At 37.8% G+C, this 20,148-nt stretch overlaps 1 protein-coding gene across 7 annotated transcripts in view; it reads right to left on the bottom strand.

Annotated features, from left to right (window-relative positions):
• Positions 1 to 20,148, bottom strand: part of GABRB2 (gamma-aminobutyric acid type A receptor subunit beta2) — a 106,521-nt gene that overhangs the window by 70,844 nt on the left and 15,529 nt on the right. For all 7 annotated transcript variants that reach the window (XM_083430859.1, XM_083430863.1, XM_083430861.1 and 4 more), the window contains exon 5: positions 618 to 838. In XM_083430859.1, the coding sequence (XP_083286985.1) occupies positions 618 to 838 (221 nt within the window). The remainder of the gene's footprint in view (positions 1 to 617; positions 839 to 20,148) is intronic.

Here is a 20,148-nt window from a genome sequence, read left to right as displayed (position 1 = left end):
ACAATGTAGATGTTAAAATGAATTCTTACCTTTTAAATGTTTACAATATACTAGTGCAGGAAAACTAGTATTTCAGAAATATGCTGCAGCAGTGCAGCTAAAGTCAAGAAGGTAAGCAGAGCATTTGTTCAAAGGTTAAGCACATATCTTTCAAACACACATGTAATCAAGCACATGTTTTCTGGCAAAAAAACCCCTGCTGTATTGTCTGTGCTTAAAGTAGCTGACTTTTTCACAAAGGCATACACTAACAGTATATGATCCACTTTTCACAGTTCAGTTTTCCTTATTAAAAGCTACATGGCTAAGTCTGCTTAGCAAGGAACATGTCTGATTGAATTGAGTGAAACTAACTTTCAGGTAAACATGCACAACACTGGACTGTTCTGTCACATATCAACTCTACCAAAGTTGCATTCCAGAAACCTCCCCTCTCTTCTTTGTTGCATGTGTTTGTATAAAACTCAGTATCACTTAAAGTCTCTTAAAGTACTTAAGACGGGTGGGCAAGTCCAAAATCACCTGGAACTGAAACTATGGAATGCTGGAAAATAAAGGAAAAAACAAATCTTAGCTTTAGATATTAAATTATGGCATTTTAAATATTAGATGCTGACCTGAGACCATAGAGAACTGTCCCATCAGGATGTAATCGAATCATTCTGTTCTTCACAGTGACACCATGCACAAATGACTTCTTATCATTCAGGAAGTAGGTATCGGGAACCCAAAGCTGATCTGCTACTCTATTGTCCAGTGTAAGATTTAAAGGTATTACATTATACGAAAGCCTCTTATCCCTCCATGCTTGCTGAAAGTACATTGTCAAGGTATAGTCCTGAAATGATAGAAGAGAGAGGGGAAAATAGGTTGAAAACGATTTTACCATTTCTTGTGTTACCTGAGATATGCAAAGCAAATCAGGGGTTCTTCCTGCATAACCACCAACATACGGCCAAAACCTAAAACATCCATGTCTGAACTACATCTGCCTCCTAAATCATAAAATAAGAGGTGCACAAATGTTTTGAGTTATAGGATCACCAATGAGTAGCATGATAAAGTCTTTTAATTATTCTACCTTCTCACATTACAGGCAAAAATCTTGAAATCAGAATAGTCAAGTGACCATCCAATAAGTATCCTTTGCTCATTAAAAGGGACTTTATTTAGTATGATCTGCATTACTTGATTAAAATGTGAAAATGTTAGCTTTGGAAATGTACTTCCAGTTCTCTTTTTGCAGATGTCAGTGATAAAATTCCTTTATTTACGTAAGCAACTGAAATAACAGTGATAAAATGAGGCATTGTTTCATCAAAGCATCTATCCAGCAGTAAGACAAAGTATTGTGCCCAAGAAAGACTATTTAATAGTTTTGAATACATTATATTAATTAGATTAATTAGAAATTTATTTGTCATTGTCCGTATATACACAGTATACACAACAATGAAAATCAAACGAAAATCAAAATAAAATAACAGGTTTAAAATAACAGGTTTGTGATGCACCATGCATTTAGTAACACAACTACTTAAGATTCAGTTGGTCAGACAAAAACCAAAACCTAGGCAAACTGTCACGTTCATCTAGGTCTCATATAGACAGTATAGAACAGCGCTGTCAGCCTGAAGGAACTACTAATCTGTGATCTTTGAAAGAAGAGCAGTTATAAATAATTTATTATTATTATTATTATTATTATTATTATTATTATTATCAATAATAGTGTCCTGCTGAAATGAGGTACCTGTAGGAAAGATCTTCCCTGAACTTCTTGGCAGTGTACAAGAACTGTTTGTCAAAATACTCACGAAGGCATATTGTACAATAGTTGGTACAGATAACTTTCCTTTCCTGTTCCCCCCTTTCAATTGAAGTTGAAATAATTTTATTCATTCAGACACATAACACCGAGGCAATCCAATTATCCTGTTTGTGGGGGCAGGAACAGTTTCACTTCAGGTTTCATGGTCATTCCCAAACTTGTAACTGAATATATTTAAATGCTCCAGTACAGCATATCTAAGGCCAGATGCTATTTGCAGCTCTTTGCAACACGTATGCAGGACATAATTTCAACCTATGACTGCATGCAGTAATTTACTGCAAATATTTATAAGCAATCCAAGCACCAAAGCATTCAGCTGCCCCTCAGAAATTTAATACCAGAAGTGCAATGTTTGCACAGTGAACAAACACACTTTTTATATTCTATTATCTGGGACCATTAACAAATTTTTCACCAGAGTTTCCTTTTGTCAGAGGCAAAAAAGGAAGTTGGAAGGAGATGACTTATGCATGTGTACTGAGATCTCCCTTAGGAATGAATTTGCCGCATACACTCTTCAGCTTCCCTTCAGCCCAGAGCAGAACACTCAGGCATATCCCCATTCATTTCTTTGTGCTCAACTCAAAGGCATATGCAGTTTCAATTGAGTAAATTTCAATAAATCAACACTGCATCTCAGTCTCTGTGTGTATATATGTGTATATATATTTTTTTTAAAACCACACACCACCATTTGACTTAGCAATCATTCTCATCTCTTTATCATAAGTTACTGTAATTTTTATTTAGATTGCAGATAAATAGTTGATCAATCCTTCACTAGAAAGTCCAAAATGCACAAACACTGTCCACTGATCTTACAGATTTTCCCTTTAGATAATAAATGGATGATTTTCTGCCATTGATGAGACTTCTATACCAATTTTAAAAATTTAAAAATTGTCTAGCAGCACCTTAGAGACCAACCAAGTTTGTTCTTGGTATGAGCTTTTGTGTGCATGCACACTTCTTCAGATGCACTGAAACAGAAGTCACCAGACCTTTATATATAGTGAGAGGGTGTGGAGGGGTATTACTTAGAAGGGTGGTAGGAATGGGTGATTAGCTGATAGGTGTGGTAAACCTGTTGACGACTGTTAACGACTGCAATTGGTCTTACAGGAAAAAGCAAGGGGTGAGATGGCCAAAAACAGCTTTATCATGTATAATGAGATAAGAATCCAATGTCTCTATTCAGACCAGGTTTCTCCATGGTTTTAAGTTTGGTAATAAGTTGTAATTCAGCAACTTCTCTTTCCAGTCTATTTCTGAAATTCTTTTTGTAATATGACAGCTACTTTGAGATCTTAGATAGAATGTCCTGGGAGACTGAAGTGTTCTCCTGCTGGTTTCTCTGTCTTGTGTCCTTATATCCCTTCTCCTTCAGGACTGCAAAAACAATTCCAGCTGCTTCTTAATTAGCATACCATGTTTTAAAATATGCAAATCATGATTCTGAAGTACCATTGCCCACCGTGTAGTTATACAAATGTCTTCAGTTATTAAGAATAATGCTCAAACTATCTGTGGATGAGGTCTGCAGAAGGTAGCACTCCAGAGAAAAAGAATAGAAAGTATCAAGAATGGAAACACCACATTGAGAATCCTAGACACAAACACACCCCATCGATTGTTTACAAACCTTGTACCTTTAGCAGAGAAAGCAAAAGCAAAACCCTTCGTGGCTAAATGCAGAGTAAGAAACTTGAACTCTCTAATGGGGGGGAAAGGCTGGATTCTCTTGGCATACTAACATGTATCTAGCATTTTGTGTAGACTTGGGCACATATTTTAAATAGCAAATTCTATGTTATATAACATTTAACAGCATAAAATGAGTTGTTTTTAAAGAAATTTTAATCGCAGACACTGTTCAGTTTAAACAATGAAGATATTTATCACTTACTCTTAGTAAATTCATGTTTGCACCAGAAATGCCATCAATTCAAACAGGAATGCTCAGTAAGCTATGTGCTGCACAGTGCTGATTTAGCCTGCTGCAAGTTTTGGCATGCAAGAAACAATTTCAACTTACTGATACCCCTAAATTTTATATGAAATAAACTGAAATATGAAGTCAACAGATTTATAGTCAACCTAGACAAAAGGCTGATTATGGCAACAGATCACTGAAAGAGAAGGAAAATAATGACTGCTGCCACCCACTCACTCTTAACAGGATTAGTATTCTAAACCACATTTTATTTTATTTTATTTATTGCAATAATTTGTATACAGCTTAACACTTCAGTTTCTAAACAGACTACAACAGAGATACAGCATAAATTAAATTAAATTAAATTAAATTAAATTAACTATTACATAGAATACTGATGGGGATGTGTCTCCCCAACATCTTATATATCCTTGGAGACACTCATCATTCCTCCTAACAATGAAAAAATGAGTTACTCAGCTGAGAGTTCTTTCACCCAGTTTCAGCACATCAGAACAGCACAGTCTGGGGAAATGTTGGCAGCAGTTCACCTCAGAACTGCTATTTCCTCTCACAAATGTCTTGTCTTGTAATTATAGATAAAGGGTAACAGCCTATAGTTATTCATCAGCACACGAAAGCATTCTAAACATGTGCAGAGACACTCTCTTTATTATTAAACATGTTTGGCAAGCTCTGGTGCAAATGAGGCACTGGCTAAGGAATAAAGCAGCAATTTAAAATGTCTGGCAGCTGAAGCGATGGCCCAACAATGCATAAAAACCAATTTGGCAGTAACAAGCCACAAGTGTACTTAACACAGATAAATGAACATCTAAACTGTACACCAGAGAAGGTCTGCTCTGCGATGTGAGAGCGTTGCATAAGTGACTTTGCAGACTCCTCAGGAAACTTGGCACAGGCCAATATTTAAAAAGAATGATAGATTGCTGAGTTACTCTCAGATGTGTCTTTGCCAAGCAAAGGAGGCAAGCTGACCTAATTATTATATATCAGTTATAATATTGTGCCAAGATCATTTTGGGTAACATTTCAATAGACACATCACGGAGCTGTTCAGTTACTTTAGTGAGCTCAAACACCTTTCGAAAATAAAAAGGAAATATATAGAGGAGTCTATATAAAGGAAAACAAGGCACTTCCATAAATTCCTTTGGTCATAGCTGTTCTTTACCAAGCCCTCTCAAAGCTGTAAACTGCAATCCTGAACACGTTTACTTGGAACTAATCCTACAAAAAAATCTGTACAACTTATTTCTGCATGAACATAGGTAAGATTTGTGCTTTTTCTTAGGATTTTTAGCATATGTTTCTATGGAAGCTGAGCCACATTGAAAGGATAAGTTGTATCTTCCCAGAGTGTTGTGCGTGTGTCTATAAAGACCTTTACTCAGTACAGGGTTGAGATATTTGTTCATGGGTGACTAACATGTCCCTCATATCTCTTATATCCCCCATCCTGATTTTTTACATTTACATTTTATATTTATGTTTATTTTTAGTGGGGCTTTTTGCAGCTTGCTAGGCAGAGTCTCTCCCCTCCATTTTAATTAGCACAATTTATTTATATACTGCTTTCAGTCCAAAAACACCTGGCTTGGGCCTTCCATGTTACTCTCCAAATTTATCTTCCTCCCTGGCTAGTCCATTTCCCTACCAGTCTCATGGACCCAATAATTGCAGGCCACTCAATGCTGGGAGACCAAACGGTGCAATGGGCTTTGTGGAAGCCTTTCTTCGTGATTTAAAAAAATATAAAAAAATATAAAGATTAAGACCCATAGGGCAGGATAGGCACTTAGGCTCCAATCCAGGTACACTCAGTGGGACTTAATTATGAAAAGATACATATGCTTAAACTCCTAATTGTACAATAGAAGGTATCAATAAAGGTGAAAATATATAGATTCTGCATTGGTAACAAGCAGTAAAAAATGACAACAGAAGAGTACTTCCACTTCTATTTTTATAGCCAGTGATTTATGATTTAGTCTGACTGTAAAAGCTGGTTGTTTAGAATATGTATAATACAAATGCAAAAGAAAAGTAACAATGCCAAACTAAATGTAGGTTGTTGAAAAGAGTACACAATGTGCTCTTCTGGAGTTGAAGCTTATAATAAGAACAAATTCATCTTCATCATTATGTGCTGCTAAACATCAACATCAATCAAGAGACCATTCCATAAGGAGGCACATGCATTCTCTCTCACACGCCTGCACCTCCTTCTGCTAAAGACATCCTGTTGCAAAAGGTGGGGCTCTGAACACTGCAAACAAGCATGCTAATATTTATGAAAAGAAAAAGAAGAAAAGCTGTAAATTGGAAATAAGAACTACTAAGTGAGTTCCATTTGGTGCCCACATTCCTTTTCTCAAAAATTTTATTTCGCTCCATAAAGCTCATGCCAATTTCTTTTAACATTATCTTTTTGATATAGTCTCATCCCACAAAATGAACAGTCATGCTTGTAAAGATCAAGAGAGAGGATCCTATTCAAAATCTACTAAGTATGGGAAAATGAAAAGGTATTCACTCAGTGCTGAAAGAATATTTACTCTGTACCAGGTAAAGGCCCCTCAGGAGTAGGTGCCACAACACAAATATCCGATCTAGGGTCTCCACCCTCCTCATCTCCAATGAGAGGAAAGAGGAAGAGGAAGAAGACCCTTTGATAATATTATACTATTCAGGCTCATTCAGAAAAAGGTGGTCCCTTAGGTATCCTGGTCCCAAACCATCTAAGGGGCTAAAAATTAAGAAGAACGTTTTAATTTTGCTCAGAAGCAGACCAGGATCCATTGCAGTTGCTTTAAAACTAATAGAATATGTTACAAATTATTGGTCATGGTCAGCAATCTAGCTGATGCATTTTGAAATAAGTGAGTTTTTATTTTCACACACCAACAGTATATCCACCTTGATTATTGATTTTAGACATCAGTTCAGCATTTCAAACATACATTCTTAAGTGTTTCTTTAAAAAAATAGTTTATTTTATTTTATTTCTATTGCATTGTTTTCTTTTCAATACGTTTCACTGATTTTGTATTTTTTAATATAGTTTTCATTCACATTATAAGCGACTTCAAGCTTTGGAGGAGGAACACACAAATAAGTAAGTAAACAAACATAGACCACTGCTGTCATAAATGGTTGGAGCAGCTTCATAAAGGCAGTTACAGCTGCTAATTTCCTTCCGAGTTGCTTGCAAAAGGGTATGCTATGACAAATGTATAATAGCAAATACCAAGCATTTTTATTTGTATAAATATATATCTATTTTCTAAGGATTCGGGTTACAATATAACAAGACATCTCTTCTGATTGCCAGCTAATAAACACAACTGTCTCACGACCAGTGGGAAGCAAACAAATGACAATTGTAAAGCTGAAGAGAGAGAGCGGGGGGCGGGGCGGGCGAGGGATGTTATTTTGAAGCTAGGATGTTCCTCAGAAGCTTCAGCCTTAATAACCAAAAAGCTGTGTGCTGAGGGCTACTTCTCTAGTTACTACTTAAGTCAAATCCAATAAAAGTTAATGGGGGATTGCTGGCCTAAAACAAGTCAGCAATGCAGTGCTGTTGCAAAACAGGGAAATGCTATATGGCAAATCTGAGTTCACTGCAATGTAACCCAGATCTACCTTTTTCTGCAGTCCAAGGAAATGTGATATACGTGCTAAAACAAACAGCAGCAGCAACAACAACAACTGTGGCATATAGCCACGTTTTCATAGAATCATAGAACCATAGCTGTCAACTTTCAGATTTGAAAATAAGGGATCAGCAGCCTCGAAAATAAGGGATCAGCAGCCTCACCTGTCCCAGGGACAGTCTACAGGATATCTAACAATCCTGGATAGCAGCGGGAAGCAGCGGGAAACGGCGCTGGAATAAGGGAATTTCTCACAAAAAAAGGGAAGGTTGACAGCTATGCATAGAACTGTAGAGTTGGAAAGGACCTGGGGGTCATCTTGTCCAAACCCCTGCAATGCAGGAATCTCAACTAATGCATCCAAGAGAAATGGCCACCCAAAGCTCAGCTTAAAATGAAGTAGAGTCCACCACCTTCCAAGGGAGTCCTCTCCACTGTCAAAGAAGCTCTTACCATCAGAAAGTTCTTCCTGATGTTTAGTTGAAACAAATAACATGCTTTTGAATTGTTGACAGTGAATAATGATTTTCTATATTGTTCTGTACAGTATTGGTATTCATCTGGTGGATCAATGTCCTCAAATGGGTCGTTGCCCTGACCTAAGACATACTGCAGCACCACTGTATTTTATTTGGCTCAGGGTATATATATATGCAAAGAAGATGGGAGGGAAGAGAAAAGCAAGGGAACATTAGAGAGGGAAAATGTTGATCAAGTTTGTTTACCGTCAAGGGTTAGCATAAACAAAGAAAATGTAAAAATACAGAACAAACAACGATAATGGCTACATTTCACTTCAAAATGAAGAGGACATCATATGAAAAGAAAAGATAAGTATATATGGTTAAAAAGTGGGCTTCATATGGCATGTTGTGCTTAAAGCTGCTTGAATCCTGATCTGCAAAGATTTTAAACTACAACAACTACATTAACCAGAACGGAGCTCAAAAGCAATTTTCATGGCTTTCCAAGTGGTGAATATGCAAAATTTTCCCGTATAAAGTCTGGGAAATTCTCCCCCCCCCCCCCACAAAGATAGAAGCAGCCGTTCCTTCTCCCACAACTAGCAGAGATTCCAAAATGTTGAACACAGATTTTCTTGCTAATCTTAGCCTGCTCTACAAAATGATGGCCTGATTATGCCTAAATAAGAGCAGTATTCCATTGCTGGCACTACAGAGAAAGGAGTAAAGGCAAAACAAAGGAAATGTTACTTAGGCTTTTAAAAAAGGAACTAAATCACCCTTATTCAAAAAGGGCAAATGTATTGAATTCTTCATTATTAGTGCTTGATACTAATTACTAAGAAATATACCAGGCAGACCTTTCAGAATTATTTTCCAATGCACTATGCAGGTAGGAACATGAGGGAAATGTCTTTCAGTAAATGCATGCATGAAAAATGATGCACAAGGGAGCTAGGGAACTAGGCAGATCCATCTACTCTTCAGGACGGGAGCCGAGATGAACAGAAGATCTCAGTTAAACCCTACAGCTTGTTGGAGCAAATTCTTTGCATGGAACTTTCCAAGGTCCTGAAACTCCAGTCAGCCACAACCTGCCTGCTTAAGCTGCTCTCGTGGGCTCCTGTGACATTCCAGGTACTGTTCTTAATTTATGGTAATTTATTTTTTTGCCTGTGTACACATTGATTCTAAAAAAGCAGTAATCACAGTTCATTTGCCTTTTTCCTGGAAAAAACAACAATATAGCTATAAGCTTCTCGTAATGTAGCAACACATTTTCCCTTGCAACGAACCCTTCCAGAATCGCAAAAGAATACAGTACCCTGCTCTTTCCCTCCTTATTTAGCAGTGCAACGTCTGGTGCTCTGTGAAGTGAACTAAGGAATCAAACATGTAGAAAATAATTTAAAAACCAACCCTTTCAGAATGGTGTCGATGTTACCCTGGAGGTCTAACCTTGTCGATTCCAACCACTCCTCTGGGCCTAATGGGTCTAGCTTTGGCCTGACAGGCCATCTGTCTTTCTGAATCTATTTCTACCTTGTGCACAGGCAGTTCTACTGGCCTGTGCTTGACATTTGGTGCAGAAATGCTGTGGGCCTTTTTACGGCTAAATAGAGAGTCTCCCACAACTAATTATTCACACTGTATCCATTTCTCAGTGATAAGGCAGCATCCCCCTTCCCGATTTTATTGATTAGGCCAGTGTGAAAGAAGGAAAGGAGAAGATGTGCATGTGGGAGGAAAAGAATGAAAATCATTCTCAATTGCTAATACAATTCTTCTGTTTAATTTGTAGTTTGAGACTTACTTTAACAATTGCAATCCAATACATTTCAATACATCTAAACTACAATGCAGTAGAATATTGATTATGATTTTTTTGGAATGGTTGCAAGATGTCTCCTAGCAAGCAATGATCTGGCCTGCATGAAGACCAGATGTGGAAAAGGGAAGAATGGTTTCACACTTAAGATGAGCGTACTGCCATGAATAATATGTATAATTTGTTGTATTTGTTGACATATTCCCCAAGTGTCTTTTCAAAAGACTAATGCATTATATCACAAGTTTCTTTTGTGGTAATGTGATGTTGGCTTGCCCAAGGTCAGCTCCTTTTTGGTCTGAAGTTGCTTGTCAGGGGGCTGGCCAAGACAGGACAGATAGGACGACCCTGCAGCAGGATCCAGTGGCCTGGGAAGGTCTTGGCTCAGGTTGGGAGGGCCCAAGGAGCCTGGTGAGAGACTTGGCTGTGGGTGAGTGTTTCTACTCACCCTGTTCCATCTTCCCATCAGTCCCTACAGCATGAGGACTCTACCTCCATCTCTGGAGTTGTCAGAGTCTTGAGTCTGGTTCATTCCATCAACCATAGCCACACCTGCCTCTCCAGGAAACACTGTTGCCCTGCTTGTCCTGTCCACCTGAGGTGATGCACCGCCTATCACAGAGATGCCACTGAAAGCATGAACAGGCAGGTCAAGTTCAGCCCAATCTACGGTTGCCCAATTTAAGGAACCAGTTGCTGTGCTAAGCTGTGCTAATTGTCCTGTGAATATAAAAGCTGCTGGTTTTGGTTTCATTTTGTTGTTTTCATTTCCTCCCCCCCCCCCACTTCAGTAAATTTGCAAAAAGAAAAAGAAAAAAATTGCTACCGCCAAGAAGCAGTGTAACACAAGAGCATTGCTGAAGTATTACTAGGAGTTAAAAAAGTCATATAATTGCCAGGCTTATTTTAATATATTATATTTTACACTGGATATCCTCTATTTTTATCTGATGTGCAATCATAATTACATACTGCAAGTTTTTTGGACAGAGAAGAACTCCAAGGGGGAAAAAACAAAAACAAAATATCAAATATAGATAGCCATTCATTAGCTAAGATGCTTGGAAAATATAACTTTTTACCAAGTTTAAGTAGTGAACAATAAGAACCTGCTGATGAGTAACTAATATGGACTAGCACATTCTATTAGTAACCTGTACTGTTATTCCCTTCCAAGCCTTCCAAGCAGGTTGCTATCAGAGTGGGTGGATCATCCATCTGATTTGTAAAGATGCTGTTATACTTGCATTGCTAATTGCTTTTTCACATACATAGAATATTAACCTTTTTTCTTTCTTTTCTCTTTTGGAGCCAACTGTCCAAATCAAGTGCATCAGGATCCAAAATCTTGGATCCCCTGCAACTGGATGCACAAAAGAAAATGAGCCAAATTACCATTTCACGTATTTGGAAAGCTTTGTCCCTAAGCCATACAAGTAACATTTATTTAAATTACATGATTTAACGGGGGGGGTGTGTGCTGCTAGCCGACTTGCCCTGGAAATTCTTTAACATATAAGCTTGCTTAAGATTAATCACAGACTTACCAAAGTATTTTTTTTTACTTTCTATGATATGGGTGATATCCAATGATAGTCATACTCAGATTAGACCTACTACCAATGAACCTATTCTGAGTATGACTACCATTGGGTATCACTCAATTTCTTAATGACAAGGCATAAAGATAATGCCTGCTAGGATTCAGGATTTTCACAAGGATGATAAATTAGTAAAATCTGCATTCTGTTTTTTATTTAAAATATTGATCACTTTCAGTGATAAATCCCTAATGAATATACAACCGAATAAAACGCATCAGACATAAAACAGCAAAGTATTAAAAGTGAGCAGATAAAATTATCCTTTAGAGGGAATTGCTACCCCGTAGAGAGCAAGTAATTAACTACTGCCATCACACCCATAAAAAACTCAAGATACAACGTAAGTTTCAAAATAGGTTATAACAGATTAGAGGAACTGCCCAAACCAATTAACAAGATCAACCAAATCAAAGTAGTCCAAGCAGGAGTTATCCAATAAGGGGAGAATCTGATTCCCCCCCCATCTCCTGAGTCATGTTTACAGCCATAATCTGTGACCATGCAGCCAAGGACTGGAAATAAATCCTTTCTCCCTGCCATGTGACCCTGACATGCACAACAGGGGCTCTGATGCCCAGTGTTCACCACACCTAAAAATCCCCAGGAATGGAATGGGCTAGCACACAATTTATGAGCTTTGAACTAAAACAAACTGAGTTCTCACAAGGATGTAGTGAGGGGGAAAAATGATTGGGTACATGACTGTGAACCCTGTCACCTGGAAATGACTGTAATTTACCACCTGCAGCTTAAATACCTCTTAGCATATTTGCTGGCCACAACAACGCCAATTCCTCAGCAACAGAAATATATTCAAAAGCATGCGGTCTGGAAAACTGTTGCGAATTTCCTTATTAATTCACTTTTTTTGTACAGTAATGTATCTAAAAACAATTTGAGATGCATTGTTAGCAAGCATTTCTATCCAGTTAAGACCAGTCTGATTTTAGCTTTCTGGTCCTCTTGCTGGGAAACCACTGCAGTGCCTTGCTAATCAGTGGGGAAGTTCTCTAAGTTCTCTCTGAATTCTTGCAGACTGTACATCTGTTCACAAACTCATCCATAATTTGTATATCACTTCCATTTCGTTATTTAAAAAAACACACACCAGCGGTTTGAATGAAAACGATAAACCGAAATATCAACTCACCAAAAGGAAAAAAGAGAGAAAACAATCTTAATCAATAAATCCTAATGGGCACCAAGTTAGATAGCTAGATAAAGCACCACCTAAGAACATTCACATGAAGCAATCTAAGAAATTTTTGATTGCACATGCATAATCTTCACAACTGGAGGTGCTGGTGGACTATGGGCTAGCTATTTTGAGTGGAATGCATGGATCACTGTAAAATATCATATGCAGGATCAGGGTGTTGTCAAAGTTGGGGGGGGGACAAGATCCAGGATTTCATCAAATTTCAGTGTTACTTCACATGGAGGAGGAGTTGACAAATATGCCTGGGAAAGGCCCCTTTTTGGTGAAACTGCAGCCAAATCAGGTTTAAGTGCATAAGGAGGAACAGCCAGATATTTTGTTGTATATGGAAGGTTGTACTGCTGCAGAGAAAAGCTGATCTGCATTGAGAAAGGTATTCTGCATCGACTGTGCATAACATGGTAACATCTATATACACCTTTATTCTACAGAAGTGGTTCCCCATTTCCCCCCTCACAGAACACTTGAAAATTGATAATGGTCTTGGTGGACCACTTAATGATTTTTCAACCTGTTGCAGCAATTTCAATGCCCTGTGCTAGATGCTGTAAGAATTTTAGCTGTGTTTTTATTACTTCTTTTATTTCTTATATTGTATTACAATCTGCCTTCAATAAAATTTAAACTATAGTACAATAAAAAAACTAGACAAAAAAAGAAAAGAAGCAATAAAAATATAATTTGATATCAATATGAATTTTAATATTGACATGCCACAGACCCCACAAACGATGTTCGCAGACACAACCATTGGTGATGCATGAACCAAAGCTTAGAAATCCTTATTCTATAGCCTGGCAATGGTTAATATTTTCATGCTAAATGGAGCACCCCTCCACAAACAAGATTACATTTCAATGTGATTTTTCACTAACAACTGTTACAGACTGTAGCAATGTAGACAGAAGGAGCAAATTTGGTTTCTTTACACAATCCACAATGAGTTTAAAAACTACAACTATCCATAATGGAAAGAGACACGACACAACAGAAAAGTGGCCTTTTAAAATAGTGGTCCAGAAAAGCCTTCTTCTACAGTGCATCACAATATTCAAAGCACATCAAGACACAGTAATGCCCAGCTTATTACACACTAGTTATTCCAGAACAAGCAAGTATAAACAAGTTTAGCCGAAAGGTCAAAGAATACTGATACTGCCATTCTGTGTATGTCTACACAGAAGTAAACCCCACTGAGTTCAATAAGGCTCACTCCCAGATTAGTTGATACAGAATTGCCACTTAAATGGAAAACAACAATAATGATGCTTCCAGCCGTTAAAGGCAGTTGTCAAGATTATTTATGCATGTTATTATAGAAAGTTTTCAGAATGTAATTGCATCTCATTTTAGTCTTGTTTTATTCAGATTAGTTCATTTCTTTAACTTCTGGTTCACTTGTCAACTGTTTAATTTGGAAAACATCCCACAGAATATCTTACAATTCATGGATCCTGCTTTTTCCTTCACCTTTCTGAAGATATTTGAGGTATTAAGGAAATGGAGTGTGGAAATAAATCCCAAAGATTTCCTGTTTTATTTGTTATAAAACAGAACGCCATGCTTCTAAATATCAAGGAGGAAATCATTTCTCACACATGCAGTCCAAATGAAATTATCCATTATAGAGCCAGTCTGCATTTCTTTTTATAGCTGCTCTAATTATTAAACAAGCAAAGTTGTGGAATGCTTCAGTATCCTACTAATTCCATGCTGGATTAAAGTTCTTTTAAACTCCACTGCTTTTTAATTATACTGCTGATGAGAGTCCCAAATACTTCCAAAGCTAAGCTCTTCAGATAAATTGCTGCAATTCCAACCACCACCTCTCTTTCCTCTGGGTCCTCTTTCCAATGCAGTCTTAAGTGCTCTCAAGTCCAGTTCCTTAGAAGAGCATATGCAATATAGCATTGGAATCCTTAATAAGAGAAGTCGTGTCAACTGGATTATGCATAAACTGGACACCAGTGAATTCAGGCAAAAGAAAAGGGGGCACACTAGCTGTGAACTGCAACAGATGCTATGACCAGCATGCCAACAATTGTCCTTCAGTGCCACAAGAGGCCCTGGAGCTGACGATCAAAACCAATTCTGCTGCTTTAATTGTTGAAGACTCATTGAATCTGTTCATCTACAGATGCCCTCCTTTCACCCTTCCATCCCTAACTAGCTGATCAAGAGGTTGTAAGCAGAGACGGGGTTTACTTTTACCATCAGTTGGCAAACAACAATCCTGACTCTTCCCAGAAGCTGATGTTCAAACTAGGAAATGTCGCAGTGTGCTACTAATGCTGCCTTCTTTCTGCCATTGTACGAGTGGTGGGATTCAAGAAAATATATCACATATATAGATTGTTCTCCTTGCTATTATTTAATGGTTTTCATTAACAAAGGGACTGTCAGCATTCCATATTATTCCAGAGGGGCGGTTGTTCTGGCCTGTTACAACAAATATTTAAAAAATATACTGTGTCACTTTGAAGACTAATAGTGTTTTTCTGGACTACTGAAATGTATACAATATGTACAGCATATTCACAACCTTTCAGAAAAGTGTAATTGTCAATAATAATACCTTCCTAAATTTGCTGTGCTAATCTTAATACCTGTAGTGGGAAAGGATACCTAGGTTCTGGCAGTCTGAAACACATACAATTGGATTCAATGAAATTTTAGGTCAGAACTTCCATGCTGGGGTCTCTTTTATGTTATGGGGGGTTGAGGGGGAGAGAATACTGCCTTTTGGTCATATTATTCAGAATTCCCCAGTGCACCAACTGGGCAGAATTTTATGACTTTTGTGTAGTGAACAAAATTTGGAGACTCAGAATGGGAATTCATCTGCTGCCTGTCATCACATCATGTGTCAGCTGCATGGTGCCCTGAGCAACATGCATGCCTTTAGCTTGTTCTAATTTTAGTTTTGATTTATTCATCTTCGCTCATTTCTTTTGTTCTTGGGTCACTTCATTCATCTGCAGTGATTGAAAAACAACACAAGTACAAATAAAGGAATGCTTGCAAGCCATGGTAGTGCATAACATGATTCTCCACAAACAGTCATTTGTTACAAGGTTGTTTTAATTAGCTTTTAAAGGACAAGGCCAGTTAATAACCTAGAGGATATATTTGTCACAATTCACATTCTTCTGAAGAGGTAAACAGCATAGACAAGGTAAGCAACATAGATAATTCTTCCAACATTCATTTGTGAGACCACAGAACTGAATATTCCACTGATTATGCCTTCATAGAAGCATTATAAAAACACTATTCAAATCATAGAGAGGTATTTAATATGCACATGTTGATTTTGTGTTGAACGGCTGGGCAAATGGTAGAGGTTAGAAAAATTCTCGCATCTTATAGGTATGCTTTCCTCAGCAATGAATTGTTTTGCCCCCAAACTTTGGAAAATAAGCATATACATAATAGCTCCACTTTAGTTAATTAATCTACATTTATCTTACTAAATTCAAAATGAATTTACATAAGGAAGGTTTCTCTCAACAGCTTCATTTTTGAGCAGAAATCAACAAGCACTAATGCAAGTCTCAGTCTAATGATGTTCATTCCCTACCTGCACTAATTTCAAAAAATTCACTAGATGATTGGCAGAAAAGTCAGCAACCTCATTTTGGAGGCAAATTCCTAAACAGTGCTTCTTTAAAATGACCACCACCACAACAATCTGAGAGTTGGCGAGAAAATGATTTGGAAGTGATATTTCAAATACTGCTGGATAAACAATGATAAATAAAACCATTTACTGTTTCTATAACATTTAAAATTGTTTAAGGTGATATTATGTTTAACTTCTGTGGTGGTGGTGAGTACGCAGTTCTAGATAATGTTGTATTGACAAGAAGCCAGGATAAAGAAGCAGGCATTAGGGCTCTCGGATCTGGAAGAAGAGGTTGCGTAAGATAGGGGGAAATGACTGCTCATGGGAAGTAGGCAAGCGCATCACCTTGCCCCCATGATTGAGGGGGCTGGGGCCATGCAACAACAGCAAGCCGTGTGTGCACACATAACATCAGCACACCCTACAGCACACCCCGCATGCCATGCTGCCACGAGTTATGTTTTAACATGTCTTGTACTTTCTCTCCAAAAATGCCATTAGCAGCAACCAAGTCAAAGGGGATGGCATTCCAAAGTGCAAGGGCAATTGCAGAAAATGTCCATTTTCTGGTAAACACCCTGTGATATTCTGTAGAGTGTGTTGCCACATGTAAAATTTCTGCAGATTTTCTAAGTGATCTTACAGATCTGTAAAGAGGTAGGCAATCCTTTGGGTAACCTGGCTCCAGTTTTTTTTTAAAAAAATCATTTATCTGCTTTGATTTAAATAAGTATTTCCAATTTACTTTATTTTGGGTCTGACTCTGGTCTCTCTGGTTACCACAGCGGATTCAATGAAGCAAGCTCATTACTGCCAGTTAAAGAACCTATTTTCGCCTGGAATAGCAGCAGCTAAAAGAATTTTCCAAGGACACAGAACAGGAATTAAGCTACTACATATGGCTGGAACTTTCCCTTTTCAAAAGGAGGATCAGAATGAAAATTATCAGATGCTTTATAACAGATGATCTGCTTGCAAAAATCACTATGCAGCATTAGCCAAAGCATTTTAGGAATATCATTTGTAGAGTCAATGAACCTCTAATATGTGGCATATAAAGCAGCTTTGAACTGGATAGGGGGTCATGATGTACTAATTATTTGGTTACTCACATAGTGGCTTAGGCGCAATTGTACAAAGTTTAAGGCATCAAATTGTGTAGCACAGCTCTCCATAAATCTCAAGTTCCAGCATTCTAGGGTTTGTAGTTGATCATAAATCCTTGTTAAAATGGAAACCAAGCTAGCATTAACTGTGCTGAACAGTAGTACTGACACAACACTTGACAATGGTTAAGAGTAGCAGATGGAAGTTTGGAGGAATCTGTGTTTCACTACATACAGTAATTCTGTAGCAGTGTAGCCCTATGGTTTCCAATGTGGCACACTTTGATACTAAGCAAGGGCACTGCCCCTCCCAATTTTCATTAAAAATGACTTTTATTGTTACTTTCTTGTTTGCAAAGGTTACTTGTTTTGAGACAGGTTAGGTATTTTTCCTGGGTTGCTGTGTTGTGTGTGTTATTTTGTGGTGCTTCTTAGATTTCCAAATGTGCCCCAGGCCCAAAATGATTGGAAACCACTGCTGTAGCCAGAGGCACCAGGTTTCGAAGCAGAATGTGGGGGGTTGACTTTATGCACCTGACATCAGGACATCGGGGGAGTCAGGGGCAGAGTCAAACATGGCTCAACCCCCAGGAGATGGTGCCCCTAGCTGTAGCCCATTCCCAACACTTTAACCATTGTAGAAAACTTAATTTATTTTTATCAAATTAAATATTAATATGTTAAAAGTGAGCTCTTCCGTGAAAGTAGCAATAGTGTTATTTATTTAACCCTGAGATAGAAAGGTTGACCAAATCATTACAATGAATACCATCAGTAAGAAAAGCACAGCACTTGCCTATATTTCTTCATGCAAACTGAGTATTAATTCATAATTAATATTTCATTTTTATGTAATTTGCCATAGCAGAATTTTAAAACATCACATCATAGACAAAATGGCACACTCAAATCAAGAGAGTTTTAAATGGGAATCTGCCGCCACAAAACGTTGACCTTTTCAACTTTTCCTTTTCCTTGGAACTCAACACTAACTTATGCAAACCACTGATACTGATGAGTTGGTATTGCCCAGTGCCCACAAGCAAATTTGGAGACAAAAAAATGAACAAAATGCAGGCAGAGTTTGTGTCTCAGCATTTAGTGTGACAGCTTACATTGGGCAACTAGTCAGAATTCAGAGTGAACTGAGAAAGACACCAAGTTCAATTTTAGAACAATTTTATAAAGAGAGGTTTGTGTATCTCTCTCTGTGTGTGTGAACTTGCCTTTAAAATAGGCAATAAGCAGGTTAGCAGTGAAGATGGCAATTAAATAAAAACAAATTCGAAGATAGAGCATGGCAATTTTTAATTATCCCAAAGGTGCACATATCCGTCAGGTTTTCTGAACACATACAAATATTGCTTATAAATGGGGATAATCCTGTTTGCAGCTAGTTATATAAGCTGAGCATATACATGAGTAATAAGCATGAGCTGTCAAGCCCTTAGCAAGTTACAGTTTACTATCTTGCCTTGTGTCTCAAAACATATTATCACCAAAGGGCTGGCTTCTGTTGCCCCAATGATGCAAAACAAGAACATTTTAGAAAATATACTTTGTAATTTGTATATTACAAAGCACAACTAATGCAGCTGCCTAATTTCAGTATAAATATGGCTTTGCATACTTTTGGATTAAACTGTCCATGCTCCAAAATTGGCTTGTGGGGAGTGCGGGGGTGGGGAATCCCCAGAGAAGCGCATTGAATTCACACAAAGTGTGACATTGAATTCTGCCCTATGACTATGCTTTTGTAAGGTTTCGCTTTACTTTTAAAACTGTTTTTAAAATGTGTTACATAATAAAAGCATACATAATAAAGTGCAGATATGATACTGCCTAAACCTTATTCTGTGATGGTTGTTCGCTCCTCTTCCTCCTCCTTTCTTTGGCGATCACTCATAGCTGAGAAAGATTGTCTTCCATGAACACAGTCTTAACAGTGAGTCTGTAAGATTTTGGCCAGCCACAGCTAATACAAAGATAAAGCGATGCCTCGATAGAACAGACTGCGGAAACTATCATCTATTTAAAAAAAGAGATTGATAATTTTGACATCCTTAAAGTCTGCTGGGATCTCCTCTCTCTCCCAGATTTTTTCGTGAAGTTGTTGTGGAAGTTCAATTCTGCCCACTTGGAAGACTTCGGCAGGTCTCCCATCAGGTCCATTGGCTTTGTTGTTTTTCATTTGGTTAATAGCTGCACACAACTCTCCCAGAGAACCTCAGCAGCTATGGGGGAGCTGCAGTTAAGGGGATGCTGATAATGTTCTTTCCAACGCAGTGCAATAGGTTCTTTATCTTTTAGAAATGTGGTACTGTCTGTTGTGCGTAGAGGGCATATGCCATGATTTATTGGCCCAATAAATATTTATTATTTTGTGGCTTTAAAGAAACTCTGTGCATCGTGAGTGTCGGCTATGTGATGGATCTCTTGAGCTTTTTTTTTTTTTATATCCACCAGCTGTTCTTTAGTTCTCTGGTTCTTCTTTGAGCCTCAACCTTAGTGTTGGCATAGATTTTTTCATAATGACATAGTTTCTATATCTTTACCAGATCTGAAAAGTCTTCCTTTTCTTGTCAAGAATGCGTTCAATCTCACTGTCATACTCATCAAACCAAGTCCTGGTGTTTATTGGTTTGGTATCCAATAGTTTGTTCACAGGCTGTAATAATGGATGTTTTTAGCTTGGTCCAGTGTTCCTCAATGTTATCAGGAAACTCCGAAAGCAGATGGTCTTTAAGAGTCATTTGGAAGCAATCCTGCTTAATAGGATTGAAGGGCTTGAGTGTTCATTTTGCACCTTAGTTTCCTTCCTTGAAGCCTGCACTGAGGTATAATATTGATAGCCA

This window comes from Podarcis tiliguerta (genome assembly GCF_965153285.1).
Source record: "Podarcis tiliguerta genome assembly, chromosome: 2".
In the NCBI taxonomy this organism is placed as follows: Eukaryota; Metazoa; Chordata; class Lepidosauria; order Squamata; family Lacertidae; genus Podarcis; species Podarcis tiliguerta.
The sequence above is the reverse complement of the archived record's forward strand: the minus strand, read 5'-3'. Positions and strand labels throughout refer to the sequence as shown.